Source organism: Leptonychotes weddellii, chromosome 4 (assembly GCF_054177405.1).
Source record: "Leptonychotes weddellii isolate Sample4059 chromosome 4, ASM5417740v2, whole genome shotgun sequence".
In the NCBI taxonomy this organism is placed as follows: domain Eukaryota; kingdom Metazoa; phylum Chordata; class Mammalia; order Carnivora; family Phocidae; genus Leptonychotes; species Leptonychotes weddellii.
This window is the reverse complement of record NC_138372.1, coordinates 163264305-163283178: the sequence shown is the minus strand read 5'-3', so window position 1 is coordinate 163283178 and position 18874 is coordinate 163264305. Positions and strand designations below refer to the sequence as shown.

Sequence of the window (18874 nt, the reverse complement as noted above, 5' to 3'; positions counted from 1 at the left end):
TGAAGTTTCTAAATGACTGTCCCCCGGTGACCGTGTTGATCCTGCCGGGCTGGGGCAGCGCGTCACCAGCCCTGGGCACTGGTCCTGGGTCTGCGTTGGGACCGGCTGTGGGATTCGGGGATAGTCACTGGACCCTCTGTTCTGTCGTCTCTGTGAAGTAGGGGGCCAGCCGGGGCTCTCGGAGGGACATCCCAGCCCCGGCAGGTAATTCACCAGCAGCCCCGCCACCAACAAGCCCTTAGCCCCCATGTGCCTGAGCTTTCCCACACACTATGGAAAGACACATATATTATGAATGGGGACACACATACTATGAATGGGGAGCTATATATTATTATTTTTTTAATGTTAAACCCCTCAGAAAGTTGAAATAGTACAAGGCACATATGCCCTTCACCTGGATTCAGCAAATGTTAGCATTTTGCCACGTTTGCTTTCTGCCTCTCTCGTTGTCTTTTTTTTTTAAGATTTTATTTATTTATTTGATAGAGAGAGAGAGTACAAGCAGGGGGAGCAGTAGGGAGAGGGAGAATCAGGCTCCCACTGAGCAAGGAGCCCGATGTGGGACTCAATCCCAGGACCCCAGGATCATGACCTGAGCAGAAGGCAGATGCTTAACCGACTGAGCTACCCAGGCGCCCTCGTTGTCTTTTTCTTGATTTATATTTATTTACATTTGTATTTTATAGTTCTTTTTCTTTTAGCAAACCATTTGAAAGTTGCAGACATTGTGGAATTTGACCTCCAAATACATCAGCATGTATCTCCTTGAGAACCAGCACATTTTCCCACATAACTGCGGTGTCATTATCATGCCCCAAAAGTTAACATTGACACAATATTATCTACAATGTGGTATCTATGTGAATACCCCGCCTATCTCCATCCCAAGAATGTTCTTTCTAAGTCTTTTCCCTCAGTTCAGGAGCCAGCCAAGCATCACACACTGCACCCAGTCGCCATGTTTCCTTAGTCAGTTTTACTCTAGAACCTGCAGGGAAGCTGACTACATTTCATATATTCCTAGTTTCTTCTGGCTGTAGCACAGCAGAGGGGTTGCCTGTCTTGCCCCAGAAGGCTGGTGGGCAGCTTCTTTCTGTAGCGGGTTGGATGCCCTACTATTTCCCACCTCTGCTAATTAAACACTGTCTGTGGCAGAGCCCAGGCAGAAGCTCTGCCCCAGAGCCCCTTCGCAGGGACATAAAAAAGCAGTCATAACCAGGAAACTGAGAAAAGACAAGCTGCCGGCCTGAGCCCCAGCCTCCTTGGACCCAGTGAACTCTGAGGATGTGTGAGAGCAGCCTCTCAGCCTCCCCTGCCTTTAAATTAGAGAAAAAGGTCCCAGCCTCTGAAAGCCTGAGCATGGCCCAGGCATTTAGAATCAAGCTGCACATATTCCCAAGCGCTTTGTAAAAAAAAAAAAAAAAAAAAAAAATTAATAATGCCACGGTCTTCCCTATCCTTACAGAGAGAAGCCTGCTCAGAGTGGTTACTAAAAACAGGAACCTGCCCTTCTGCAAGTCCCGCGCGCCTTCCTCCTTTCTAGCAGAGGAAGTGTGTGGCCGGTTTAGCAACTGCTGTTCTTCTTGATAGCCTGGGTCTCTCTACACCCGCGGAGGCCTGGCAACCTGCTCACTGTGCCGAAGCTACAGCAGCTGATGGAGAGACGGTGACGGCGCTCCTGGCAGGCCCTTGGCAGCTACTCCCAGGGGAGACCATGCCCAGCTTGTGAAGGTATCAGAGGGGACATGGCAGGGGCTGGGCGGGGAGAAACCTCAGACTCTTAGACCCACAACTGGCAGAGCATTGACTTTCTGGGGATAGGAAAGCACTCTGTGAGAGATGAGGCAGGGCAACATCTCGAGTGAGGCCGACACCTAACCCAGCACCCAGCACATAGTAGCTGTTCAGTGAATATTTGATGCAGAATTACATATGGCAAGACGGGCTGGGGATCTTGGACCAGGGACGCTCCTGCCAGAGGAGATTTTCTAGCTAAGGAGCGATAGCCTGGCATATAACAGGCTTCGTAGTAAGGGCAACTCCTGCTTGCTCTCAGTCTTCCTAGCTGTATGTCCTTGGGCAAGACGTTTAAACCTCTCCAGGCCTGCATTTTCTCCCCTGTAAAGTGGGAATAAAGGTGCCCAGTTCAGTACTGGGCAGATGAAATGAGCTAACATATGCAAAATAGCCAGGCCAGTTTCAAACACATAGTAGTTGTTCAATAAATGCTATCCACAGGGAGTCATGACATCTAAAAGGAGCAAGGGGCTCAGGTAGGCTGACCAATCACAATAGTGCTTCCAGGAGTTCGGGTGTTTGGATCTTTGGGAAGAAGCCAATGATAACCCATAGTAATAAGCAACACCAAGCAGAGGAGGAGGTATGTGTATGGTGGAAGGGTAGGATTAAAGGAAAGGCAAAGAGGTGAGGTATACAAATTCTGAAAACCTAGAAGGTTAGAATTAGAAGAGATTTTGGAGAGCTAGAATTCCCTAAGGAATGTGGCATACTTCACATTCTTTTAGGTGCCAACACATCCAGAGAGCCTAATGTGAGGAAAACGACCTGGGCTTTGGCCTCAGAGTGCCCTAAATTGGGGCCATGCATGTATGTGCAAAGGGATGGTATCTGCCATGCTGAGTGGCCGGGGAGGGGCACTGAGTGAAGAGTTATTCTCCTGCAGTCCTCAGAACAATACCACAAGGTTATGATTATTACGTGCTTTTGACAAAGGAGAAAATGAGGCTCAGAGAGGTTGAGTAATTTGCGTAAAGTCATACAGATGGTGAGAGGCTCTAAGGGCTCCGAGGGCTGAGGTGGGGGAGGGGAGAGTCTCAGCTACAACAAGTGCATGAAGGGCAAAAGTGTGTACTAAAGCAGTGCTCTTCATTTTCAGAGAAATATATCCCATAGTCTGCAAATTGTCATTCTGTGGTTTGCTATGAGACGCTGAGCCGCAAACCTATAAATCTGGGGAGGTAAGCCTTAATCAAAGTTCTGGCAAAATCCTTTGCAAACGATTTTCTCCAGTTCGAAGAATGCCATTCAAGAGTGTTTATGTGTCCTGAAAAGTATAAGAAAAATATTAAAAACCTATGACATAGACTGAAATCTATTTAGACTTCTGTGTCTTAAACAGATCTTAGAGTCAGGGCAGCAAGACGGCTTCATGGAAAATCATTGATGTCATTAGCTATACCTGGTCAACATTCTGGGTCAGCCACCAAGGAGCTATGTGACTCTGAACATGCCCCTTTGGCTCTCTGAGTCGTATTTTCCTCCTCATAAAAAAAAAGACCTTGTATGTTTGTAAGAAGTTTAAATTAACTACCATATATAGGAGATGCTGAATTCTCAGCAGCAGCTAGTTGATAGCATTCCTAACCCAGACAAGGAGAGGACGTCAGGTTCCCGGGGCATCTCTAGGTAACAGATGGGTAACGGGCAGCGTTATACACAGCGAATCAAATCATACAGCTGTGCAGCAGGACACTCCCTGATTTTTCTGAATGCTTATTTCTGCTCGTTTCTCCATGCGATATAACTGTAACAGACACGGGTAGGTTTGGATTGCAGCAAATGGAACTCATTTTCCTAAAATGGAAAAAAAAAATTCCCCCCACTCTTGAGTTTTGGGAGCTGGCAATGTCTTTCCAAGGGGAGGGTGTCTTTTTAAAGACTTAGTAAGTCTCCATTGTGGTAAACCCTAATCGGCTTCGTGCACTCATAGATGGTGCTGGGTTTTTTTCAGTTTTCATTTGACATTCAGCAAGAATTTATTTCCCCCAGCTCTGACAGAGGCTAGAGCTTAAAATTCTCATTAAGCCTTTCCAGCATGTCAGGCCAGACCATTTGGTTCTTGTCAGCATGCTGAGTGAGGGCCCTGTGAGTACATCTATCCATTCCTCCATCCTTCCCTTTCCTTAATAAATATGCATTGAGGCCATACCACGTGACCGACTTCCTCCCTCTCAGCTCCCCAGGCGTTCTGAAGGAAATAAGTACCCTGGGTCCAAACCACTTCCTCCCATCTGAGAACCACCAAGGGAGGGGGCTTATTTCATTACGGTAACTGAGCTACAGACAGAAACCCTGGGGCCTCGAAGTTTCAGCGGCTCACTTCTGTTGTCAAACAGCTTTGCAAAGTCATACTTTCCTCCATGGCACCGTCCAGGCAGCAGGGACCATGGCTGGAGGCCTTGGGGTGTGGCAGGCGGGGCAGGTGCAAGAGCATCAGAAGAAAGGGGGAAAAGCACAGCCCGGCCGCCTCCCTGGGCTGTGCCAGGCACTTTACAGACAACACCTTCAGGAACTCAACCAAATGAAGCAAACGCTTAACTATGTGCCAGGCACCTGCTAGGTAACTTTTTTTTTTTTTTTTTCATTGAGCAATATACTAGACAGGCACCGAGTTCTCAGGAAGTTTACAGCTGGGGTGGGGGTGGGTAAGACACACATAAAGAAACAAATCAGTTATGGTGTGTGTCGTGAAGGAAAGAGACAGGGCCCAGGACAGAGAGCAGGGGGACCCGTTTGCTAGTGAAGCTCATTCAGGGTAATTCTCACATTACCCTGGGCAGTAGCCATGCCCCTTCCCAATCTGCAGACTTGCCAGCTACCCCCCTCCGCCCCCAGCCAAGGCCTCCAAGTCAGAGGGACAATCGCTTATTTCTTACACCCTCTAAATGTAAACTCCCAGCCGGGAGTGTCAGACTCATTTCTTGATCTGGGCTCTATCAATACACCTCTGGGTCCATCTGCGGAATACCTATGACATACATGACCCTCTAGCACGCCATAATCTTCCATCAAAAAGGATGGGTTCCACTTTATACAAGCCTCCATCCATTCCCCGATGCCTAGGACTACAAGTTAAGAGCCTCTCTCTGGATCCAGATGCCTGGATTCAAGTCCTGCCTCCACCTCTTACCAACTGGGGGACCTCCAACAGCTTCTAGAAATGCCCTGGCTTTGGTTTCCCCAGTTATACAAAAGGCATAACGACAGTGATCTGTCCTATGTAGAACCGTTGGGGGGGTCAAAAGGAGAGCACATCTAAAACATTTCTTCAACACATATTAAGCTCCTGTTTTTCTCCTGTTGCTGTATACTCAGCCTCATAGGGAGCTGGCCTGGATCTGTGATGAATACAGGAGCCTTCCATCTGGTCTACCTGCTATTTATAGGGGAGCAAACTGAGACCCAAAGAAGGAAAGTGGCTTGCCCCAAGTCTCTGAGAGGTTAGTGGGCCCACTGTGGGTTCTAAAGATATAATGTACGAGAAGTAAAAATTAAGAAAAATTAGGGGGAGAAATGGGTTAACTCTCCTTCTTCCCAGGGCTGGAGTCACTCATTCAAATGATTTTATGACCCAAAGCTGACAGCTTACCCTCAGTGCCTCCAGGCTCAGAGCAAGAGGGGCAGGGTGTGAGGCAAGAGCCAGGCAGCTGGCTCTTTGGCCGGCGACTATCCATGAGTAGCAGTGGCTTCACAATGGTCAGAAGCAAGGGGCCTGAGGACCGGGGCAGGGAATATGCAGATGCCCAGGCCCATGTGCCTTCTCGGGCTTCCCCAGGAATGCTAGCTTTCAGAGCATTTGTTAAAAGATTTAAAACGCTATTATACTGGGATGAGGGTAGTGGAAGGAATCAGGGTCGGTAGTAAAAAGAACCAGCGTTTGAAAGCTGGCCCCACCAGCGAATGAACTGTGTGACCCTGAGCAAGTTACTCAACCTCTCTGAGACTCCGTTTCCTCATCTACAAAATGGCAGGCTCTTTGGGGGATCAGATGAGCCAGTGTAGTTCAAATACTTAATTTAGACCTTCCACATGGTGGATGCTCATGGAGATTAGGGTCTCTTCTCCTTTGAAAACAATGGGGATGTCTTCAGGCATCTGTTCCAAATAAGGATAATTGTCAGAAGAAAGTCTCTTCCTGCACTGGTGCATGGAACCATGCATACCGGCTTGTGAGGACCCACTGTACACATCCCTTCCTAACTCCACATTCGGTGATGTCACATTGCAAGCTTGAAATCAGCCACGGTGGGAATATTCATGCCACAGAAGGGAGCAAACACCACAACACTACCCCATCACTGTTAGAGTTTACCAGGACGCCACCAATCTACTCCTCTCCCGGGCACATTGTTTTTCCATTTACCACCTATCCCATTTTGTTTCCCTCGTGGAATAGCTTCTGTGTTCCAGCCATGAGTAAAAGCAGATCTGACCACTGTCTTTACTCACAGCCATTCTTTGAACAATCACACAAATAACTGTTAGAATTATAATTCACTTAAAAGGCAATGCAGGGTTCCTGAGGAGGTGAAGAAAAAAAAGAAAAGAGTAGCTCAGTGTTTCACCCCTGGCAGCACATGCAAACATCCTGGGGTCTTTGTAGAAAGACCAGAGCCCAAGCCCCTAGAGGAACCGTCTGAGCACCCTGGTATAGGACCCCCATGTCTGTGTTGTGATGAGTGATCCACAGTGAGGGGCGAGGACTCTAGAGCAGGTGGCTCAGCATATGCAAATGATGTTATTAGCAAGCTATCGATTTCCATCTCGCTCCATAAGGTTATGAGCCACACGGTTGATTCACGTCAGTGAATAAAAAGCAAAACTAAGTCTTGCTGTGAAATGTGATATAGGAAACAAGTCACTAACTTTACGCCCCTGGGCCCACGCGTCCAGGCGAACTTTCACGTCTGCACACAAATCTGCCTCGACCTCCTCCTTCTAATAAAGCCTGGGTTTCGCAAGTATCCAGATTTGGAAGGAAAAACAAAAGCCTATTCATATATATTGCTTTCCTATTCTGTGTAGTTGTGAATCTGTGTCTTCTGATATCAAAATAATTGTCTTTACCACTGTTTTTTTCGCTGCCAATGTTTGTGATGTCAGTTCATGGGTTATATATATTTACACCAGCCTCTGTGTATACAAAGCTGATCTAGAAGAGAAACAAATGGCGGTGGGGGGGGGGAGCTTTCCTCTTTTTACTCAATGAAATATTAAAGCCAAATCAAGATTGACTTTCGGCCTATCTCGCCATGCGGGACACCACATCATACAGACGGCCACCAGGTCTGGGCCCAGAGGCCGTTGCTTAGATGTGGCACATTCACTATCAGCACAGAGGGGGACCACACAGACCGCACGGTGTGCCTGTCCTGTAATACCTCCTCTCCCTAATCCTTACTTGTGAAACCCCAGCAAGGCAGATGTGGATATGCCCACGTTTTAAATGAAAACAAACAAAGAATGGAAAGAGGCTTAGTGAGGTAAAAAGGGGTGAGATTGAAATTTGCTTCAGCACCAACTGGCCCCAAATCTGGTTTCTTCCCATGACATCCTAAAATGAACATAAAATGTTTTGTAGGCTGCATCCATCCTAGTCTTAGGGTAAAGCTGAGTCTCCCTGTTATCCTGAGAGTATATGAGATTCCTTTCTCAGCACACAGGGGCAGAAGGTGCCAGAACACAGGCTCGTGGACACGGGGCTCAGGCAGAATGGTGGACAGAGTGCTGGACAGGGAGTCATGGCCCTTGCCCAAGCTTCCTGAGTGACCTTGAGCAGGTTGCTTACCCTCTCTGAGCCTTTTCTTTGTAATATGAAGGCATTGAACTGCTATTTTTTAAATTGGTGCTTTATGATATCCTGGGATTGGGCTCTCCCATCAGGAAGAGTAAAGGGGCAAGAGTGCTGAACCCCAAGTCCCCAACCAGCAGCTTGCTTTTATCGATTTTACATACTAAGCTTCCGGGGAAACTCTTAAAACAGGTTTCAACCAACAGGTTTGGAATATCCTGGATGAGAGGATACAAAGGTCTCCTCCAAATGGCAATTTAAAGCCTCCGATTTTGAGTCAGGCAGGACGAGGGAGTGGGAGCATGCGTGCATTTTCGGAGCTGGCTGCAGGCCCTGGCCAGAGCCCTAGGAGCCATGCAGGAAAGGAGAACAAGGTGGGGTTGGGTGGCTGGGGGGTGGGCGGGCTGAGGCTGCACCTGCCCAGAGAGGAGAGCAGGGAACAATGTGGGTCACAGGGCAGGTGTGCGTGTTGCACGAGGTCAGGATGTGGTGGGGTGCCCCCCGGAAATCCTGCGAGATCCTTGGCAGGGCAACCAGCCCACGCTGAGCTGCTGTTCCAGCTCTTCTTGTTCCTGCGCATAGCATCAGACCACGGGCAGTACCGAGCAAGTCCCAAGTCAACTGGGCAGGTACCTGGCATCAGTCACAGTCGACGAGTAATTGAGGCAAAAGGGCCATGAGCCATCGTCCGTCCCAACCCTTTTCCCATCACATTTGAGAATGCTGAGATCCCAAGAAGGCAAAGAGACTTGCTCAAGCTTGCAGAGTAGTTAGCTGGGCCACCCAATAGCACCAAGAGATCCAGCTTGGGGAAGTTTTTAGCTATTTGATTTTACCAAACCTACCCCTGCTTCAGATATGATCTGTAATTCAATCCTTAAAACAACTCCGCAGGACATGTATTCGTATCCCAAATGTGTGGATTTAAAAATCAAGGCTCAGAGAAGTGCAGTAACTTGCCAAAGGACACACAGCCAGGAGGTTGGGAGCTGGAATCTGAACTCAGACTTGCCTGACTTAAAAACCCTTTCAAGGCTTCCTTATTCTGTCCAAGTTCTGCTTTGGGTTGTGAAAGCAATTCATGCATGTGGGAGAACCATCTGGAGATTTTAGAAGGGTGTAAGCAAGAAATTGGTCCATTTACCTTATAAGATCACTACCCAGAGAGAGCCCTTCGACACATCTTGGAAATAATTTCCTTTCCTATTTTTCTATACATATTTGCATATGCATGTTAATTTTTTACAAATTGGGATAGTATAAGCTAGTTTTTCTTGTTTCTTTCTTCCCTCCGCCCCCCATAGCAGTATCAATTCTTTCACATTGTGAAAGGGTGGAAAACACTACACAGGATTCACTCCGGCTCTTTTGACCCCAGCAAGCCACCTAAGAGCTGAGGCCTGAGCACACCTTCCCTGCCTCTCTCTCTCCTGTCCCTTCTGCTCCCCTCCAGCCAGATCCCCAGACATGGGTTCCAAACATTGCCACCTGACCTCCCAGAGGCCCTTCCAGACCTCCCTGTCCTTTGTGTTAAGGTCTCCCCCCAAAAGTTTATGGTTCCAGAAATTTACTTCGAGAACTTTAAAAAATCATTTCTCTGTGAACCAGAGGGGCAGGAAAGCAAGGCAGCATCTCATGGAGGTGGCAAGCACAGCTACTTTGGAGCCCAGGCTCTCCTCTTACCAGTCATATAACCTTGGACAAGTTACAAAATTTATCCCACCTCCGAAAGGGAGCTGTTATGAGCGACAAGGGTAGGACAGCTAGAAAATGCCTCACCCCCACGCCAGGCGCAGAGTAGAGCTGCTCAGCCACGGTGGCGGGGAGGGGGGCCTCCGGGGACTACTGCCACCGTTGGGGTCCAGGTAGGGTGGATGGGGAGGTTCCCCACTGGGGGCGTCATGCTTCCACGCCTTAGAAGCCAGTCACATGAGTGGACTTACAGCCACTCTTTGTGGGGGAACTTTCTAAGGCCAAAGGGAAGGCTGCATCCCTAAATAGATTTTTATATTAATTAAACCTTGTCATCAAGGTTTTCCAACTGTTCCTGGTTTTATTACAAAGTCCAGACCTGTCTTTCCTCGGCTGAGGTTCCTCAACTCTCCACCTTCAGCACGCCATGTAGGGGTTCAGGCTACTTGCCCTTCCGACAGCAAGGCCCGGACATTAGAAGCCCAAAGGGGATAAAGTACACAGAACAGTCCCGGGATACCATCCGGGAATGGAAGGTTCTCAGAAGCCTGCCCCCTCTATTTATAAGATAATGCAGAACACGCAATGAAAGGATCCCTGATCTGGTCACAGAGAAAGCTAGCCAGAGACAGGTGGCTGGCAGGCGCCTCCCACACCCCAAGTGGTAACTCCCTGCGTCCGTGGGACCTCTGCGTGCCTTGCATCCCCACTGCCCAGAGGTCCTGGGTGATCTTCCCTCCTCCCTGGAGACAGGCAGTGGCACGGCCCCCTGGGAAAGGTGGACAAAGGACATCGGTGCTGAAGTCAGGAGAGGTAGGTGTGCATCCTGTGGCCCTGTCCCACACCTTTCCAGCTCTCCGAGTGTGGACAGGTTAGCTCAGCAGCTGACCTCCACACCAAGAAGGTGGAGGAGGAAGCTGGCCTCCCAGGGAGGCTGGGAGGGTTAAAGGCAATTGCCCACTAGAAGGTGGGGCACACAGGAACAGCCTTCCCTTGACCCTGAAGAATATGAAGTCAGGGTTTGGATTCTGTAATGGGACTTGATAAGAGAAGTGATGATGGTTCTTCTATTAATTGTCTTCAGAAACTCATCGAGCCTTGATTCCTAGAATTAAAAGGGGCAAAGTGGCTTTGTCTTTGGAGACCATCTTTTTCACTCTCATTTTTCAGAAGGCCCAAGTTCACACCAAGAAAACAGACTAGGGGGAGGCTAAGAGGCAAACACGAGCTCTGATCCTGGACATCACAAAGGAAAGGGAGGAAGAAACCAAATGTTCAGAGCTAATGTTAATTAACTCATTTCTCTTTTGCCCTTTCTTTATTGTTCCTAGAAGCAATTATGTGTCTCCTACCCTCTCTCCCACCTCCAACCCCTGCATAAAACTGTCACAGATTAAATCAGATTGCTCAGCCATTTCATTAGGGAGACTCTGGCTCTCGGTCTCTGGGGGCATTTTTACTCGCTCAAATGAAAGCCTCTCGCAGAGAAGTTAACTCCTTCCTGGAGAACACAGGAAGCCAGCAAGCAGACCACTCAGGGCTGTTGAGACCTTTCTCCGAACAGCACGGGGTATGGTGGCCTGGTGCGTGCATGCTGACCCGAGACCGAAGAGACCAGAGTGCGAGAAACAGGGCAGAGGGAGTGTGTCAGACCTCTGGGGACCTACCCGACCTTTCGCATGTCACCACCCTGGGTATGTTTCTTTTCTTGGAAGGACCTCAGTTTTCCCGACTGAGAAATGCAACCCTCAAGCCTTTCTTTTTCCCGTCCCCGATTCCACAAATCCCCCCAAATCCCACACGCGTGCTTGAGAAGAATTACAAAGTTGTCGGGAGGGAGTGAAGTCGGAATTCACTTTGATAGATAACAAAGTCTTTTCTTCCCCGTGACTTTACTGGAGCTGTGGTTGAAGGAAGGAGAGGGTGGGACGTGAAGGCTGCAGGCTGTTGCCCAGAAGGGGCTCCGAGCGAGAAGATGGAGAGGAGGGCGGGGCCGGGGGATGTCTGCGGGCTGGGAGCTGACACCCAACGTGGGGCCGGGGTCAAGGCACAGTCCCTGGTGGTTTTTTTTTGTTTTTTTTTAAGATTTTATTTATTTGACAGAGAGAGAGAGAGCGAGAGCAGGAACACAAGCAGGGGGAGTGGAAGAGGGAGAAGCAGGCTTCCCGCTGAGCAGGGAGTCCGATGTGGGGCTCGATCCCAGGACTCTGGGATCATGACCTGAGCCGAAGGCAGACGCGAAACGACTGAGCCACCCAGGAGCCCCAGTCCCTGGTGTTTAACTGATGCTAGGTGCAAGTGTTAGGCCGCAGGGAAGAGAACGGCATTGCTGGGGTGCACTGTGGTGTGGGGACACGTGGGAGAGGAAGAGGGACGAGGCCAGCATGAGTGTTTCAGAGTTATCCCCAGACAGAAGGCCTGCAAGACCTCTCCCCAGCCTGTCCTGAGAGCTTTCTCCAGGCCTTAGTAATGACAGTCAGGGAAGCTGACGTTCTGGGGTGACTGGTGGGCTCCAGGAAAGCACAGGGAGCAGGACAGAGTGGTAGAGGCCTCTGCGGGACATCTCTGCATAGCACACAGGGGCACAGCTCCGTGGGGGAGAGCCAGCGCCTCAGAGTCAGAGGCAACTTCCTTTGCTCCTTCCCCGGACATGCGTGAGGTGGGGCCTCAGAGGTGGCCCGAGTTCCCCGTCGGGTGGGTGGGAACACAGGGGCCGGCCTTTCTCCAGGTGCTGGCTCAGGGCCCAGGACCCAGCTGCAAGGAGTGAGGCTCCCAGCCACTCCACTGGCGTGGTCTTTTGAGCCCTTTTTAGGAGCACGTTTTCTTGAGTGCCTACACCAGCTGAGGAGCTGGGGATAAGGACAACTTGTCTCTGCCTCCTAGAGCAAGGGTGATGCTGTTAAAACCTGCCGGGCTTGCAAGAAGGGTCCTGCCAAGGTCAAAGGTGTCCCTTTGGCTGTATGGGGTCAGGGGAGGGGTGGTAAGAAGGGGAAAGGAGGGACTTATACCCAGAGGGGCCACACCCTAGAACTATCTCTGTTGTTTTCAGTCAACAGGATCAGAAGACGGGGTTCTTAACTTTGAATGTGTGATCCATTCCGACCACACTTTCTTGGTGCATTTTAGACTTAGAGTTCTTGCAAGTTTGTAATTATCTTAGGAAGAGCACAATTATAAATGAACTATTTGAGTTACGACTGATGAACTATTCATGTAAATATTTAAAATATATTAACTTTCAAGCAAAACTAATTTTGGTTTTTCTTGTTTCCTAGTACACTAAATATCCCACCTGCCCACCTCCTCCTCAGTAAATTAGGAAGTGATACAGACTTCCCTCAATCTCTGGAAGGCCTTGCCGAGAGCACAGATCTTTCCAGAATCTGAATATGCGGTGCATAGAGGAAGGATTTAAGACCAGGGTGGGGGTTGGGTTAACAGACTTCTGGACCCTTTCAAGCTACTCAGTTCTCTACCCAAAACTGCAGACAAAGAAAGGGGTGGAGTATAAGTTTGCAGATGGGCAGCCCCAGCTGGGGGACCCTGCCCTTCCATTCTCCTCCTTACCCCCAAGAGACAAGAAGGGCTCTGACTATGGGTGGGGCCTTCTTCTCTGTGCTTCAAGGATCCCAAGAAGACACATTTTCTGTGATCGCCCTAAGCTCCCTTCTAAAACGCTTGTACAGGGACCCAGAGTTTGAATGTTTATCATTATGGACAATCTGAAAATACACTATAAATTGCAATCATCAACATGAATTTTAGGCTAGGCCACGCTCTCAGTGCTTCTTGTGCTTTATCTGTTAATTTTGCAGCCACGACTGAATGTTGTTTCATGATCATTCCCTGCAACAGGCAGGCAGAGGTCCATAACTTGCCCAGAGGTCACCACGCTCGGACGCACAGAGCCAGAATGTGAACCAACATGGAACAAACTGGAGGCTCAGCCTCAGCAGTTCAAATCCGTGCTGTGTGACCTTACCCTCCTGGGGACTCGGTTGCCTTCACTGAGAAATGGGGTGAGGGATGCAGGGACTTGACAATTATCAGAAGTTGCAGCGGATGTGTGAACGGGGCACGCCGCAAGCATGCAGCGTTGGTATGGAGTTTCCCTTCTTCACCGTGGGTTAGAGCATGTGCAGAAACGAACGCAGGAGAAAGTTGGCGCAGAAATTACCCTTTGCTCAGCCCCCCTCTGGTTGTCAAGCTGGTGCTTCCTTGGGTGTCAGGTGCTCCCGATTCCCCATGCATGGGGGTTGGGAGGGGGTCCTGAGTGGGGGAGGGAGGGGCTGCGGCCCCCCTGAAATGTCCCTCACCCCCTCACCCAACAAGCACCGCTGGTTGCTTTCCGCCAGCCAGGGCTCGGAGTAATGGAAACTTCTGCGACCAACAGCATTCGCTCACAACTTCCCTCTCTGTGGTTTTCTCTGTCATTCCCTTGATAAAAGACCCAGGGCTGAGCAAATGTAACCAACATTCACGGATCTCAACTTCACATGAAAACACCCGCCCCTCAAGAAGTGAGCTGCTGAAGAGGGATGCACCATGTACTCTAAACTGGGTCATTCCTCACCCAGAGGGCTCGGTGCATGGCTGACTTGCTGTGTGTATCCCCTGTGCCGTAGGCTTCGAGCATCTTCGACAGCCCAGGGAGACAGAGCGATGGGAAACAGTATGCGATCCACCCCAGCACCTCCCGAGAGGCCTGTGCCCAGCCCAGATGGTAAGTCTGGCTTCTTGGCTCTTGGGTGTGATGCTTAACTCCATCGTTCGAGAGCCGGGGCCAAGACCGAGCGACCGGGGCTGCTGACAGTTGGTGAAACAGGGCACGGGGTGCAGAGGCACTCATGGTAGCTGCCTCTCTCACCTTGCTCGTGGTTAGCATTTCAAAAGATTGAGCAGTGGTGCCCTGAGTGGCTGCTGGGCGGCTGGCTTGTGTGGTGGGCCTTTGAGAACAGCTCTTTCCACCTTTATTTGACAGGTGGGGAAACTGAGGCTCACCAAGGAAATGTGATCCGCTATGGGGAGAGTCAGATTTTCAACCCAGGCCAGTCTGATTCTGAAAGCTAGGCTCTTGCTTACCACACCCTGCCAGCCAGCCATGCTATAATATTATCGTGAGTTTAATATTATCACAGCTCTGCAGAAGCTTTTGCTGTGCAACCTGATGAAGCTAGACACTAGCTCGAGGAAATCTTCCGGAAAAGAAAGGAATCCTGGCTCCCCTTGGTAGGATCACAGGGCTAGCCATCCTAGGGGGAGGGCACAAGGCCATGGCTTATGCAGTGATGACAGAAGTCAGCTTCCCGTGGCGCTGCCGGGTAGAGGCGGGTTCCTGAAGCCGAGGAGCCCTTCAGAAACTGGCCAGAGAGCCCTAAGAGGACATCAGCAAGCAGGGGGCAAAGGCTGAGAGCAAAGCTCCTTTTGCTCTGGGTGGGGTGGCGGCAGCGCACTGTGTGGGTCCTTGAGGGGCTTGGGAAGGAGATGGTCAGGAGGTCCCTCAGGGTCCCCAGGGTGAGTGCCCTTGGGACATTTCCACCTCCTATCTGACGTCACAGTGCTGGTGCTCGGTCTCCCTCTGCTAATGCCCCGCGTCCCCTGCGCCCCCTGCAGCCCCACACCCTGCAAAGTCCCCACGCACAGATGGCCACCATCCTGCCTGCTGAGAGTCCGCCGTGCCAGGCGCCTGTCTCTACTGCTCATTCCACTACTTCTGTGGCCCCTTCAGCAAGGAGGCGCCTTCTCATTGCTTCCAGAATGGAGACACCAAGTTATACATGGTCTCGGGATCCCTCGGATGCTCCCAAGGGAGCAAGCAGAGACCCTGCCGCCCATTTCAGTCCCCAGGCAGGGCAACTCTAGTGGCTGTTCCAACGCCCCTCCTTAAGCCTAAGCGGGGAAAGATGAAAAGAACATTCTCCGGGACAAAGGAGATGGAGCCATGTGATGAGGTGGGGCAGCCGGCGCGCTCCGGGGCCCCTCTGCCTCCCATGCAAAGCTCAGAACCAGGTGTCGGCCGGGCCTCCTGCTGCCTGGGCCCTTCTCCCACCTTCTCCAAACAACTGCAAATCACAGCTTCCCCTTCTGGTCATGGCTGCTTGAGGAAAACACCCAGGGCCCACCCCGGCTCGGGAGACACCAACCCACCCACCCACCCAGCGAGGCCATTTTGTACTGCAGCTTCTCGCCCTGGGGCAGGGGGGGCGGCATGCTTGAGCAAACCCCATGAAAACACGGGTCTCCAAGGGCTCGCTCATTTGCCTTTAGTTTTTGAATGCAAATTCTCATGAAATAAGTTTCTCTTTTTCCACTGTGTGGGTGGTGGGAGGTCACCTCTAAAAGGGAGGTAGAGGGGTCTCCCCAGCCCTCCACCCCCTGGTGAAGAGAATTCCCCAGGTCGGACCCAGTGCGTGATCCAGGCAACCACATCAAGCACGAGTAGCTGCCTTTTCCATCCCCCACCTCTGAAAAGTTTCCCCTGTGATCAGTTGTAATTTGATTTCCCTCCCCCCTTTTTTTTTCTGCCATCCACTCGAAGAAGGGAGAGGAAAGTGGCTGCAGTGGGTGCTGCATTAATTAGTCAGTCTCTAGCCGATGGATGCAGAGGGTTCGGGTTTTCATGGAACATGCACCCACTCAGCTAACACTCATGCTTACTCATTTGGTCAGGCTCCAGCTCCCAGGAAGTAGTGCGGGGAGCTGAGGGCTTTAGGCCAGCAAACAAGTGGAGCTTCCTCTGACATTAGCCTGAGTGGTGGAGAATGAAAGTCACCAAAAGCCCCAGGCCCTACACAGGGATCAGCAGGAAGCCTCACCTGTAAACTGCTAGACAGACACGTTTTCTGAGCTTTTAGGAGTGTATTGTTCCTCCTAGCGAGGACGGTGAATGCCTTGGGATGTGGCTTTGTCCATCTGTTTGCTCCTAAACGAAGCTTTCTAGAACATCCCTGATTACTCCAGTTCCTGGAGACTACTATCACAAAACCCACAGAGGTAGGAGGACTTGAAGAAACGGGTCAGGCTCAGAGACAAATGACCTTGCTGAGCTACTAGTGTTGTGCCTGGAAGCCATTTGACCTGGGGTAAGTCAGTTAGCCTCCCAGAAGAAGGGCAGGGCTCAGCAGTCAAATGGAGACCAGGACAATCCCCTTCTCAGAGCATTGACAGCACAAAGTAGTCGCCTGATAAATGTGGAGGGAATCACTTTTCTAAACTCCACTGGGGGTAACCTGATTGCACGAGGCTCTGTCTAAATGCCTCCCCCCGAAAAAAGCAGGTTTAAAGCAGTCGAATTGGGGGTTCCATGACTTGCTTGCCAATCAACCCACATAACTCATTTTCTCTACAATCCTATCCTTATTTCAGACTCTTGCTCTGCACCAGACACGGACAGTACAGAATTGAGTAAGACCTAGGGAACTCCCATGTAGCTGGGCAATGACATATTTCTACCTTAAATAGAATCTGAAGGTACAATTTTCCCCCACCTTACCTTCTTTTTTTTTTTATTTTCCCCTCTTCACCTTTTATCACCCTGATCTCACTGACAGAGGTCATAATGCAAACCCAGACACTGTTCAGACCCCCTTCTGTGCAAGCATGGAAATCACGCTAAGCGGGGCGTTTACCTAGCACCTAGGGTGCTGCCCCATGGAAAGAAGACATGGGAGGGGCTCTGAGGAGGAAGAAGAGGGCAGGGAGGTCTCTGACCCAGCCTGGCACTTCCCCAGTGAATGATTCTCAGACCACCTGCATCAGAGCCTCCGGAAAGTTGTCAAAAATGCAGATCACTGGGCCCCGCCCCAGATCTGCTCATCAGAATTCGATGATGGTGGAGGGGAACAACCCGTGGAATTTCTTACAAGCCCCCTGGTTTGAGCCAAAAGTTTTCATCCCTAGACCCAACTTTTAGTCCTGCCCCTACTCTTAACACCCGATGAGCAATGAGAGAAGTCAGTTTGTCTCCGTAGGGTCCCTCTGGTCTCACTTGTAAAATGGGATGATGGGAGTGACTCTGTAACGTGCCAGACTTGATTCCTAGTGCTCTACACACATCATTCTCCCTCCTCCCAGCCTCCACAGGAAGTGATCTCTATCACAGACAGTCCAGTGCCCTGGAAGGGAACCTGCAACAGATCTTTGACTAGACCCACCTTTTCCACCTGGGTCTTACTCATCCCACTTCTGGCCCCTGAGATGGTTCTAGGTGGAACGCGATCATTCAACTTTTTACACTGAATGTACAACTTCTGCCCTTGTAATGGAGACCATACAAAATACATCTCGTCCATCAGACCATGATTTCACGGTGCCTAGAATGGGGCTAAAGATTTGTTTTTTTTTTTTTTAAAGCAAATTAACATAAAGAAAGACACTGTTAAGTAAATAGTAGTGCTGGTGGTATTCAGTAGCATCAGGAGAGCAGGTGGCCAGGGACAGAGTCTGCCCCCTCTGCCGCTAGGTGACTGGGTTTTGAGACTAGGCACTCGGCCTGCTACCATGTGCTCCTGAGCTAGTCTCTCCACCTCGCTGTGCCCTCTGAGAGCCTCAAGATCTACTCGGTCCAATCTGCTCCATCTCAGAGATGGGACAGCCAAGGTGTGGGACAGAACAGAACTTGTGGACCACTGTGCCTCACTTTTCAACCCACAATATAGGACCCACGGGTACAACCTATGGTTTGTGGTGATCAACAGAACTTGGTAGATCTCCTATCAGGCGAGTCTGCCCAGCCCCGTCTGATTGGTTAGTTGTGTGTGTATGTTTCCTGTAAAAGACATTGAAAGCAAGGCCTGCTTGGACCCTCTGGAGGCCATGGATTTGGGCACAATTCAAGGGCGTGCAAAACCAGAAGCTGAAAGCACTGGGTTGTTTAGCTCCTTGCCAACCAATTGCACTCGGCTGCTGGTGCCAACTTGGAAACCTCATTTGGAGTCAGCGTTTGTCCCAACCTGTCAAGGAGCAAGCGCTAATTGGGGAGAGCCTGGTAATTACATGCCAAGGAGAGCTCTGTGGCCTAGGGACATGGCCAGGAGCTTCAACAACCCTCATGCTCCTGCTGCAGGTTACTAAACACTCTCCCAGCCTTTGTTTCTTCATTTTTTAAATAAGAATATATATTCTCTAGGGTTGTATGGAGCATTGGGAGTCCTGAAAGGCTGGCTTTGCTAGAGTTATAAATGGAAACTACTGAAAGGTTTTTAGCATTTAAAAAGAAATGGTAATGATTCCAAGAGGCATAATAATGCTAAAAAAGGCCTGTCCTCCTTTGACCAAGTAATATCTGTGGCTAGTGAGTTCTGCCTGGGTCTCCTTCCTTTTTTGGATTCATTTCCCATTTTACACTTTTATACAGTTTGTTCACTATGACACACTTTCAAGTTGAGCCATCAGTAAATATCTGGTCTTCCGGATTTCATCTTCTGTTCTCACCAAATGGATTTTGTTTTTAGAAGAACAGAATATTTTCAAATTTGCACGTCCAGAGGCTTTTCAAAATTTAGGACACCATTGGCTGAAATTGGTCTTGGACTATGTGATGCTAATCCCACCCATCCCATAAACATGATATTAGCGTGGGGGGGGGGG

The 18874-nt window shown here is 50.0% G+C and overlaps 2 protein-coding genes across 3 annotated transcripts in view; one reads left to right on the top strand and one right to left on the bottom strand.

Annotated features, from left to right (window-relative positions):
* TG (thyroglobulin) overlaps window positions 1–18874 on the bottom strand; it is a 250852-nt gene that overhangs the window by 53828 nt on the left and 178150 nt on the right. The window lies entirely within an intron of this gene.
* The window catches only part of SLA (Src like adaptor), a 34730-nt gene continuing 17334 nt past the window's right edge, over window positions 1479–18874 (top strand). Inside the window, exons 1-2 of one of the 2 annotated variants that reach the window (XM_081816581.1) lie at window positions 1479–1734; window positions 13912–14009. In XM_081816581.1, coding sequence (XP_081672707.1) covers window positions 13949–14009 — 61 coding nt within the window. In that variant the 5' untranslated portion in view covers window positions 1479–1734; window positions 13912–13948. Of the gene's footprint in view, window positions 1735–13624; window positions 14010–18874 lie in introns of those variants that run through there. The other variant, XM_081816580.1, reaches the window with a different exon arrangement.